At 40.3% G+C, this 12,010-nt stretch overlaps 2 protein-coding genes across 3 annotated transcripts in view; both read left to right on the forward strand.

Moving 5' to 3' along the window:
* Positions 1-738: 738 nt before the first annotated feature.
* Positions 739-5,841, forward strand: panx1 (pannexin 1). The gene is made up of 6 exons (XM_022755680.1): positions 739-1,116; positions 3,001-3,122; positions 3,334-3,533; positions 4,201-4,702; positions 4,815-4,974; positions 5,098-5,841. Exons 1-5 carry the CDS (start codon positions 936-938, stop codon positions 4,962-4,964), a joined length of 1,155 nt encoding a protein of 384 aa, XP_022611401.1. The 5' UTR covers positions 739-935; the 3' UTR covers positions 4,965-4,974; positions 5,098-5,841.
* An 851-nt stretch (positions 5,842-6,692) lies between these two features.
* The window catches only part of nde1 (nudE neurodevelopment protein 1), a 6,677-nt gene continuing 1,359 nt past the window's right edge, over positions 6,693-12,010 (forward strand). The window contains exons 1-8 of one of the 2 annotated variants that reach the window (XM_022755589.1): positions 6,693-6,823; positions 7,216-7,340; positions 7,429-7,582; positions 8,093-8,241; positions 8,427-8,563; positions 10,361-10,537; positions 10,638-10,723; positions 10,865-11,019. In XM_022755589.1, coding sequence (XP_022611310.1) covers positions 7,255-7,340; positions 7,429-7,582; positions 8,093-8,241; positions 8,427-8,563; positions 10,361-10,537; positions 10,638-10,723; positions 10,865-11,019 — 944 coding nt within the window. In that variant the 5' untranslated portion in view covers positions 6,693-6,823; positions 7,216-7,254. The remainder of the gene's footprint in view (positions 6,824-7,215; positions 7,341-7,428; positions 7,583-8,092; positions 8,242-8,426; positions 8,564-10,360; positions 10,538-10,637; positions 10,724-10,864; positions 11,020-12,010) is intronic. The other variant, XM_022755590.1, reaches the window with a different exon arrangement.

The following is a 12,010-nucleotide window of genomic DNA, read 5'->3' on the forward strand; positions in this document are numbered from 1 at the left end:
CGTGTAGTAACTCTACTCAATGAGATTTTTTTTCTGTAGCAGTTCATCATCTTCTACATTTGTTTAGATGATCATTCACCATTGGATAAAATACCCCGGTATTTGAGGTTTTCTCTGAGCTGGACATATTTTACAATTTCTTAAAAGTAATACTAATTACTAACTAAAAGCATACTAATCTTCTATGTACTACTCCACAATATAACACAGTGAAATAATGTACTCTTTTCCCACTGCATTTTACAGCTAGTTACTAGATTCTTTTCAGATTTTCATACAAAACAAGCATTAACATATACGGTATGATAACTTTATAACACAATTATTTGTTGCAGATTAAACCATGCAACAGTATTTAAAATCATCAAAATGAACTCTGCCTCGACCAAATGCATCAGAAATGACCCAGTTCTATAATGTAATGATATAATAGTCCAAAAGGATCACAGAAATTTTATTGGGTGGTTATTGAAACTTTTATTGAACACCTGGATACTTCCTGCACTACTGATTGAAATGATGATAAAAAGTGAAAGATCAGAACCAGCTAAGTCAATTTTAAAACGAATTTAATTAGAAACTCAACCTACTTGAAATAAATAAAAATGAATTGACTTGTGTACACTTTGTGGCTTTAGATGCGCTTAACGGCTCAGCGGCGCCCCCTGGCGGCTGGCAGGCAGCCCGCTCCTCCCTGCTGTCCGTGAGGTCTGGGGTACAGTTACGGGACAGCAGGTTCAACCATCAGTCCCAGTAGTGAATGGAGATGGGTAAACAATAACGGCTCCGTGTTTTTATACATTATGTACATTTCTCCACAGCGGGGACTCTTTCACTAGTTTCAACCTCAGACGCAGTTCGCTTTTGGTTTATTGAAAAGAAACTGACTTTTCCATCAATTACTACACAACACCGGCTTTTTGTTCCCGTCCGTCATGGCGATTGCCCACGTAGCCACGGAGTACGTTTTTTCCGATTTTTTGTTGAAGGACCCCACGGAGGCGAAGTACAAAGGGCTGCGTCTGGAGCTGGCGGTGGACAAAATAGTCACATTTCTAGCGGTGGGGCTGCCTTTGTTTCTCATCTCGCTCGCTTTCGCTCAAGAGGTGTCAGTAGGTGAGTTGTTACTAATTGTGAGCATCCTCTGAGAGGTAGCCTTCATCATCTTAGCTGATAATCCTTTGAATTCCACCATGTGGAATAAAAACAGAGGCAACATAGATCCTGGAGGAACTTCTTTGTCTCTCCCTCGGCTACACAATAAGTGCTATAGTACATTTGTTTCAATGAAAACCACTCTTACATGCTGTGGTGGATGGATGAGGCACGGTGATATGTATATGTACGGGATTCAGTAAATGTCCAGACACAGAAAGAGGTGTGGATGCTGGAGAAGGTGTGGTTTCATTCTCCACCCTTCTGCTTTTCTCACGTCCAGACACACAGTCACCCACACACAGCTGTTGCTGGAGCTGCTGATAATGATGATGGGAACTTTGGGCAGCTTCACATACTGACACACTCTTCTACATGTAATCGCGACCTTATCTATAGATAAGCTGGTGCCATATGGACTAGTGTTACACAATTAAACAGAAGGTGATATACTCAGCTCCACTAGCAGTTCAACAAATCTACATAATCTTCATAGGCCACAACACCCACAGTCTGTTGTTGTTTTCATTATCTGCTACTGGTGACGCCTTGCTAGACATACTAAGACAGGATAGCGAGAGAGATCTTTTATTGTGCTTCCAAGACATTATAAGAGAGACATTATGGCCATAATCCCACATTGATTTTCCCTATGAAATACATTACATCAACCACTAATAGAGAGATACTGAGAGTAAGAGGAAGGTCTGTGGATCGGCTTTCCTCACAGCAGACATTTCGACTTGTCATTGTGGCTAAAGCACATGTGTTATTAATAACATTAGCTATGTCTCCATTCAAGTGTCCCAGTAAGTGATGACAGTTTGACCATGAGACATGAAACCTAAGCAGCTAAATGGAATTCAGCCGTCATTAATTTAATTCTTTACACCTGTGCTTTTCCTACTGCGACATATCCAGATGTTTTCAGTGAAAAAGGCCTATGGCACAAAAGAGGATGTTGCTTGATTTCATACATTATACAAAACACCAGAGACATCAGACTGAAGTGTGGCAGCAAGACACGATAAATTAGATAATTAAATAATTAGCCATATCAAAATAATGTATGAAAATACTTGTAAAGCAATTCAGCAGATCATTTTCCACATCCCGTATATTACATTACATTTATATTATAAGTTAAGCAAACTGAAGTCTGAGTGTTGACGGCAAGTATTAGAGCTGCAACGATTAGCTGATGAAATTAGTTGATTAGTTGATTGAAATTAATCAGCAATTATTTGCATAATGAGTTAATAATTTAAGTAAATTTTGAAGCAAAAATCTTCCCAAGTGTGTAATTTGATGCTTTTCTCAGTATAATGGCAAACTGAATGTTTCACTTGTGCTCAAACCAAATATATTAATATATTTATTACTATTATTATTATTATTATTATTATATGATATTTAATAAAACTGATATTACTGTGACTGATACTATAGTTGATATAACTGATAGTTGGTGGACTATATGTCATAAATGGAAAACACCCAGAAAACTGAATTTCTGCTGTGAGGATGTGCTTTGTGTTTGTTTAAACCATCAATCTGTCACACGTTCTTATATATGACAGCTTCGTGCTGCCAAAATATCACTGTCTGTTGACTATCTGGGTCATTTGTGAATTGTACATTCCTGACTGAATTTCCTATTGTACCCCCCACCATAATAGGGCATGGCATAATTACTGACACAAAGTACGCTGAAAACATCAAATTAGGCCCTGAGTGCAGAAGAGGGTCAATGACAATTGTTGCAGTGTTTGTTTCTTTGTGCTGACTTACCAAAATGCAGTCATACCAGTCAGCTGTGACTGATTCTTCACTTCCATCCTCCAGGTACCCAGATCAGCTGCTTTGCTCCCACTAACTTCTCCTGGAGACAGGCCGCATACGTGGACTCATTTTGCTGGGCTGCAGTGCAGCAACAAGCTGACAGTTCCCCACTATGGCTGCACAAGGTACCGACGTCACCTCAGCAACTGCCAGGGAGAATGATGAGTTTGATGAGTTTGATCATTTGCATGTGGAATGACTTCATACTGTTAAGACTTAGAAGTATCCAGAACAGTTTCCAGAAATCAAAGTTTGACTTAGTCCTCTTAATCTGACTTGTTGTTCTTCTGTTCTGTACCACCCCCACCCCCACCCCCCTTTCTGTGATTGACTCAGTTCTTTCCATATATCCTGCTCTTACTGGCCATCCTCATGTACATCCCGGCCCTGTTCTGGCGTTTCACTGCAGCTCCGCACCTATCCTCTGACCTCAACTTCATCATGGAGGAGCTAGACCGCTTTTATAATCGTGCCATCAGACTGGCAAAAAATCTGGCATCCATAGATTGCAAGGATGCACCCGAGGACACTCAGAGGTAAACACCATTTAATCACCTGCCACCAATTTTACCGTTTCCCTCTTAGACATGTGATTGTGTGACAATAACATCAATTTATTTTAAAAGCAATTACTTTAATTTAAAGTGTTTTTAATGCTTCCTGTGAGTGATTTGTCGACATGTTGAAGATGATGGTCTACAGTTTACATATAGTACACTACATGTAAAAAAGTATTGTAGTCCATGCTGTTCGTCATGTGTTTCTGAGTTTTTTTTCCCCCCCTGATGAGAGTGGTGAGACTGAACCAAAACAGTGAAGTAACTGTTGCAAGCTGTAAAAACCAAACAATTAGCTGAATGATGTTAAAATGGTCCATAGAGTGGACATTTTCTCTCTTTGGTGCCACCCAGTGGTAGTGTGAAAGAGGATACAGTGACAGAGAGCAATGCTTACTGTACTGCCCTTTACAAGACTGGTGCTGCAGCACCAGGAATATCTCAAATTTCTACAAAACCATAGTCCATCAGAATATTTTGAAAGATGCTATAATTACCAAAAATCTTCACGAAGGGGCTTAAAATTGTCTTATTCTTATTCAGAGTCAGGTGTTTCTCTTGTTTTATGGAGATGGTGTGGTGTACATTTCAAAAGAACTGAACTTTATTTTGTGCTAAATGCCCATCTGCCTTAATTCTGCAACAGTGCTTTGGACCTGACTGAGGGCTGCTTCAAATACCCTTTAGTGGAGCAGTATCTGAAGACCAAGCGCTTCTCTCACTCCCTTGTGGTCAAGTACCTGGCTTGCCGGGGCCTGACCCTGCTGATCCTCCTGCTGGCCTGCCTCTACCTTGGCTACTACATCCAACTGGCCTCCTTCACCGATGAGTTTCCCTGTGACCTGCGGACAGGAGTGCTGAAGAACGACAGCATGGTGCCGTCCGCGGTCCAGTGCAAGCTCGTAGCAGTGGGTGTCTTCAGGCTGCTCAGTTACATCAACCTGGGGGTGTATGTGCTTCTAGCCCCGCTGGTGGTGTATTCTGCTCTTGGACCAGCGCGTCAGAGCTCCAACTTCCTCCGGCCTTATGAGATGCTGCCAGGATTTGGTGCTTTGGGTGTGGTAACGCCCTTCTACAACGACCTCAGTATCTATCTGCTGTTCCTGCAGGAGAACCTGAGTGAACTCAAATCTTTTAAGTGTCTGCAGGTGGGTCACAGAGCTGATACTGTAGGTCTAGCATGGTGGTTAAAATATGCCGCTTGTGTTTGCTGTTGCTTTTTTTTTTTTGTAAAAGGGTGTTGAAATGTTTTATTCACAGGTGCTTGAGTTATTGCAAGAGGCTGGTGATGAGGGGTTTGACACCATGTGCCTGCTACGAACTCTGGGTCAGGTGAAGACTGATGTTTTAGACAGTAAGAAGACGTGCCAACGCAAGGACAACAAAAAAACGAATATGGCTGAAGAATGATTCCTATAAGGTGAAGAAGCACATTTACTCTGTTTTGTTCAAGTGAAATTAGCAGCACAATACATGCTGACGTCAGTGTAATCAATCGACTATACTGTGGATTTCAACTTAAACTTGTTTGATTTTCTTCCAGATCTCTCTGCCTTGTTAATAAATAACTGACCTGATGAAGTGAAACCCTGCTGTGATGGAGAAGAAGAAGTGGGAGCAAACCCTGTGCACTTACTTTTAACCTAATTGCTGCCCATGTATTGACCTACAGCAGTGTAAAAAGAGAAAAACAGAGGTGGCCTATACTCATTCACACATTGTGTAGTTTGGCCAACAGATATTTCACTTTTTAGGTGAAATTGAGTCTTATTTTTAATATATGTGATAACCCTGAAATTAAATTCCTATGTCTCATTTTTCTGTTGTACATGTTACCTTTCTCAGGTTTCTGAAATGCCTTGCAATCATTATTTATAATAGAAGCCATGTTCCTTGGACTGAAATCTGTACATTAATTTGCCAGGTTGTGTTAAAATGAGAAAGGTTTCTGAACACTGGGCTTAGATGTATTTATAGTCTAGGTGTAGGAATAAGGTGTAGAGATTGGTGAATGCTTTTCCATCCAAAGTAATCCTAAAATAAACATGAATTGTTAGGTATTATTAGTACTGCTGGAGCACCTTTGTCTGGACTGTAAAGCATGTGGTTATTTGTATGTAAATGTGATTTTAACAACAGTAGACTACTGTATGTACATGTTGAAAGTCAAACAAGACTCTGGGTTGTCCAAACTGATGGCAGCTCAGCATTTTACATAAAAGATGAATGAATATTCTTTCAGGGAATAAAATGTAGTTATCGGTTACTGTCAGAGGTATGGTCCTCCTTGTTGTCATGGGCCCTTATACAATTAAAGAATGTTGTTCTTAATTATATCAATATGAGGTGTTTCATTTCATTGCCAACCTTTAGATACTAATATTATATATATATATATATAAAACACTAAACATTAATATACAATATCCTCATACTAATGTTTTCCTAACTTTTTCATAAACTTGTCCTGGGTAGGATGAGATGAAAAACATGCATAGTAAAATCATTCATACCTGATGTAGAGGACATTCCAGTGTTTTCCCCTCATCATTCCAATAGTTCCCCATTACTTTCATCCAATCAGCATTTCCAAATATGCACCCAGTACAGGAAAGTTATCCTAAGGGATTTAATTCAATTTCACTCTCTTTGTCAAACATACAGAATTCAGGAAAAATAATTGTGACCACTAAACTAGAAACATCTGTACAATATAATGTAATGCAAGTAACTGTCTTTAAATAAATATGATGTATCTAAAGTTCAGTTTTAGTTGAGACTTGATCTGAGTCTGTTAGACTGAGGATTTACTTTGACTTGAATTGCATTGTAGTGTTTCTATTTTGCTCCTCTATATCTGTAAGTGATGATGATGAAGGAAATATTACAAACCCTTACAAAACTGAAATCAAAAACAAGTATTACCTTTTACTTCCACTAGTTTGCATGAAAACTTCAGACATCAATTCTTAGCTCGATTAGACAACAGCAGAGGACAGTAGTTTTGGCTGCTCCGCCTTCCGCAGCTACAAGTTCCTTGAATAATATGATTGGATAATCTTTGTGTTACGTCATCTGCGTTGTCCAATGGCACCCGAGAATCGAAGCCTCGTTTATATTTGGTTGTTGAGTCAAGCACCGTTGCAATACAACGGAATAAGAGATTAGTTTTAAGTTACAGAAATTGTTGCTCAATCCGGAAAATTTATCCTTATCTCGAAATCCATTCCATTAGCAGTAGTATGTTTTAATCGCTCCCTTGTATTCAGGTGAGTCTGCTTTGTTTCTGTTTATCATTGTTTAGGGATAACACATTCTGGCTAAGACGCTTAGCTAGCTACATTAGCTTAGCTGAAAAACTTAGCCCAGGTATGTGCAGTGTACAACGCCGCTATTAGCTTTAAAAGGTAGCAGCGCTTTCACTTCCCGTTTTCATATTTTATTACTCAGTAGAAATAAACACAAACCATATTTACGTAGTCATTACTTGTCTCAGCCTTCGTATTCCGTGACAAAATGCATGGTGGCGGTGACTTATTTTAGCTAATCTAGTTAGCATTCGCCAACGACAACAGTTTGGTGTTGTTGAATTATAAGGATGTACGTGGTCTTATGGCAGATGAGAAGAGCAGTAAAGGCTCGAATATGATTTATTTTGTAGTTAAGTATCCCATCCCCATCATCCTGACTCAGAGCAGACATGGTGGAGCCAACAACACACAAGTTTGCATCCCTAGAAGAGGAGCTGGGCTTCTGGAAGGAGCAGGCAGAGAGACATCAGCAAAGGTAACAATATAAGGCTTAAACTTTAGCTATATACATGTCATATAGCATGGAAACATTTGTGACTTGTGAAACATTTTTTTGTCATCAGGGCAGAAGAGTCTCAAGAGGAGCTGCAGGAGTTTCAGCAGATGAGTCGAGACTATGAAGCAGAACTGGAAACAGAGCTGAAGCAGTGTGAGGGTCGAAACAAAGAGCTGCTTTTGAATAACAACCGACTTCGCATGGAACTGGAAAACATAAAGGTAGAGCACCTTGATTATAAATAGGCCTTAGCTCCTACAGAGCTGGGAAGTACTCTGGTGCTCCAGTTAGTGATGTCCAATAAAGATGTTATCATCTCTCAGACAGAGAAGCAAGCAAGCAAACAAACAGACAGACACACCCACACTCACAGACAGCTTGTAGCCAGCCCAAATTCAGCATATCATTGCCACTGCCACTAGAAAAATTGCTGCCTAGCTATAAAGCAGCTGATTGCTATTTTTGTTCAGTGGTCCACTGGGGAAGAGAACATTAGTGGAAGAAATGAACACAGAATTGTGCCAAAAACTCCTGATTGCTGAGAGGTTGTTGGGGACAAGGAAGCATAGAAAGAACATTCAGTAGGATGTTTGCTTTACCCACTGTCCAAATAAATACACAGACCCTTCATTAAAATGTGCTTGCCGCTGCATTGGCTTATAATCTGCCATGACACAGCAAAACTGACATTGTCAGTGTCAGTTAATTTGATGCCTGTGTGCTGTTTACAGGAAAAATTTGAGTCCCAGCATTCTGACGCTTTGAGGCACATCTCAGCCATGGAGGAAGATCTGGCAGAAACCACAGCAGTTAGAGATCACCTGCAGAAATACATCAGAGAACTTGAGCAGTCCAATGATGACCTGGAGAGAACCAAAAGGTCAGTGTCTTAAGAAATCTTATGTCGTTATCACACCAATTCACTTAATTGTCAAATGACTAACTAACTGGCTGACTTTGACTGTGGTGCACATACGCATATATAGAGTTAGACCAAAGAATGCAAAGTCTATAAACACAATGATTGTTAAGATTTTTTTGGCCTATCCTCTCGTTTTATCCCAGGGCTACCATCATGTCTCTGGAGGACTTTGAGCAACGGATGAACCAAGTCATTGAGAGGAATGCCTTTCTTGAAAGCGAGCTGGATGAGAAGGAAAACCTGCTTGAGTCTGTTCAGAGGCTCAAGGATGAAGCCAGAGGTATACACACAAATGTACACTCACTGTAGCCTCTCAAGACTGTCTATTTATGCCCTGTCTATCCTTCCTGTGTATTTAGTACCTGATCTATGCGCAGTTGTATTCTAGTATATGTCTGTACCATCTAACCCCATTATACACTTTTTACACCAAAGTTAGATAAAATGTCATGTCTCATCCCTGGGTTGGTGCTTCTTAAAACATATTGAGCACAGGCCCAAGTGCAGCTCACTCTCCGCAGAAGGTGTAGCCACAGTGTTTCTGGTTCAGCAGCAGTGTGCTGGGCAGGTGACAGGTCTGTCTACAGTGTTTCTGCTCAGAAAGACGTCCCTGCATGGAAAAGGGGTGAAAATTAGTTTGTTCACCTGGGTGTCATGGTTACACCACTGCTGATTGGAGCTAAATACCTGTGGCTGCTGCAGACTGCAGAGTCATTTGAACAGGGCCTGAATGCTAATTGTACCCTTTCACATTGATGACAAAAGCCAGATGTTAGCGGGTTTTTTTGTACAGTGTAAAAGGGGCTTTAGAAAGTTAAAGGTCTAAACCAGTGTTTTTACATGTTTTAGCTATTTAATATTGGTAAGATATACTTTATGATTTTGAATTGTGTTTTTTCATCTTTGGAGACAGCTGCTGCTTTCCATTAATTTCACTGTGGAAAGAAAATTAACTTAAGTACGGTTGTCCATCACAGTAAACATCAGTGTTTCACATACATTGATTAATTTGTGGCAGCCCAGCATTAAAGTATTTACTATTTCAAATGGGTAAAATTTTTTGTCATTGTAGAGCTGCACACAGTGCATTGATTTATTCAGTCAGCCCCTTCTTACCTCCCTCTCTCTCTCTCTCTCTCTCTCTCTCTCTCTCTCTCTCTCTCTCTCTCTCTCTCTCAGGCATAAAGAGTGTCTACAAACTTAAGAGCATCCCCCCTCCTTTTCAGCTAACACTACAAAAATAAATCTAATTCTGAACACTGAACATCATATCTGCCTTTATTGTTGACGTCAGCTGCCCACCCACAAACATTTGGCCATCAGATGCCATTGGGCTGTTGTTGAGGGTCTGTGTCTGACCATCTGTGGCTTATCATTTTAGCTGTGCATCTGTCGCAGTTTGCACTAGTCAACTATAATCACTGGCTTTTCAGTTGAATGAGCATGTTGAATTGGTGATAGAGGCAGTCAGCGACGACTCGCAACACTGTCTCATTTTTTTTGCCTCTGCCGGCAATGACAGGGCAAAGAAAAGCAAATCTTACTGTCAACGGCATCTTTTTATTAGCCGTATTCTCAATTGGTATTTTTTAGTGGTCAGAAGGAATCAGATTGTTGGTTTCTGTCTTTCCTTTTTTTTTGGAGTCAAATTATAGACTAGAGATTTGTGCAGAATGTGAATGTCAGCAGTCACCTGGCCCTTGGCTTTATGTAGACCTTGGGGTGTGCTCAAGTGTGTCTTTAACAGCAGACTTTTACTGAGCTAGGTCTCTGACATTGGCTTGATGTTACAGGATACTTGCATTATTAATCTGTGGAAATGCAGTTTTTACTTCAGATTGATTGATTTTTAAATGTGTGCATTGTATTAGTACAAAGCTGATGTGACATAATGGATTACCTGTTTCAGGTAGTTTTGAGTATGTAATTTAATATTTGTACTAAATTGAGTGTAGTGGAAACCTTTGTTGTTGTTGTTGTTGTTGTTGTTGTTTTTTAAACACGTGGCACTGGAATCTTGGTCATTAATGAAAAGCTGACTCACAGGTATATCTGTATGTTTCTCTGTTTGTGGCAGATCTTCGCCAGGAGCTGGCTGTGCGTCAGAAGGAAAGACGTCCATCCAGCAGCCTGGGCAAAGACACAGATCGAGCAGATCTGCCGTGTCCCTCGGCTGGTAACCCATCCTTCCCTGTCACGCCCTCCAAACCTCTCAGCTCATTTGTCACACCCCCTGCTTCCAGCATCCGGCGAGGTGAATAGATTCAATTTTACCCCTGTATTTACTCTAGTAGATATACCAACTTTGTATTAACATACGATGTGTTTACGTGTTCACATTGGGTTTGTTTTAGGTGATGGTCTAACAGGGACTCCCCTCACTACGTCTGCTAGAATATCTGCACTCAACATTGTAGGGGAGCTGCTGAGAAAAGTTGGAGTAAGACATTTAATAATAATACTTTTGTAGCTCCAAGTGAATTTATCCTCACAGAACTGTGCTTTAATGGAATAGTATGATTACAGGTTTGGGTTTTGCATGTATGAGCTGACTGATGATATTTTTCAAAATCCCTACCAGAATCTGGAGTCCAAGTTGGCATCCTGTCGAGACTTTGTGTACGACACGTCTGTTAGTAGGCCGGCACTTCCAGCTGGTTCTGGTAGTCCTTCAGGCTTAGAAGCAGCGCCTGAGATTCAAACTACCAGCATGAGCCCCCCTCCTCAGTACGACAGGTGAGGAAAAAGACAGCAGCAAAATCCAAAGTGTGGCCACTGGAGAAACTAATGTTTATGTTGTTCTATCAATAACTACATAGAAGTCAGGTTTTCTGGTTAAGGAATATCTAACTTGTATTTTGTGCTTAACCATAGGTACAATTGTGCATGTTTGCTCATAAGATGTAATTCTGTAAAACAAATTATGAGAATAAGACCCTGGTTGAAAAATACAGGAATCTTTGAATAAACAATTAAGAAATGTTAAATGTTTACATAAATAACCAAATCCAGTTGTTCAGTTCCTCTGTATCCACGATCCAGCAGTGTGGTGGATGTTGATTTCATGACATAAACTACAAAATCTGCATACTAGTGCTGCCAGAATATNCACCCCCCACCCCCCTCCTTAATATACTACAGCAATGGGACTGTGAACTGAGCTGTCTTCCCTTGTTGCCACAAGCCCTGCTGAACTATTGGAACAGGAAAGCCACTCTCCTTGCTCTGTGCCCCACATAATCAGCGCATGGACATCTGCTGCATCAGGCTAGTATCACACCATATCTATCATAGGAAGCAGCACTACTACAGCTTGTATGAAATCAAGGAATGCAGAACCAACTGCTCACACTTTATGTCCTACTGTATCTTTGACGCTGTGGTGGGTTGCATCTGAGAAAACCGTCTGTGTCTGCTGATTTGCTTTCTGTGATGGATCAAGCACAACAGGGCTTTTGGAACATTTCTGCTCCCAGAAAACTCATTTTGGGTGGTTGTTGCACTTGCCCATAAATTCATTGAAGTAGGGACCGAAACTAGAGCCAGTTGTTACTGTTTTATTAATAACAGCCACTGGAAGTGACCCTGGTATAGGGACCAAAAACCTGGAGTGTCGTTCATAAAAATAAAATAAATAAATAAAGCAAATATTGCATTTCTGACCAAGTCCAAACCAAAGTTGTGATAAATGAAAAAAATTATGATTTTTTTTTTTTTTTTTTTTTTT

The sequence above is a fragment of the Seriola dumerili genome, unplaced genomic scaffold (genome assembly GCF_002260705.1).
Source record: "Seriola dumerili isolate Sdu_G_001 unplaced genomic scaffold, Sdu_1.0 BDQW01000230.1, whole genome shotgun sequence".
Taxonomy (NCBI): domain Eukaryota; kingdom Metazoa; phylum Chordata; class Actinopteri; order Carangiformes; family Carangidae; genus Seriola; species Seriola dumerili.

Coding starts and splice junctions, on each gene's coding strand:
- panx1 (XM_022755680.1), top strand. CDS start 936: ATGGCGATTGCCCACGTAGCCACGGAGTACGTTTTTTCCGATTTTTTG. Junction 3,534..4,200: donor GCACCCGAGGACACTCAGAG/GTAAACACCATT, acceptor ATTCTGCAACAG/TGCTTTGGACCTGACTGAGG. Junction 4,703..4,814: donor AATCTTTTAAGTGTCTGCAG/GTGGGTCACAGA, acceptor TTTTATTCACAG/GTGCTTGAGTTATTGCAAGA.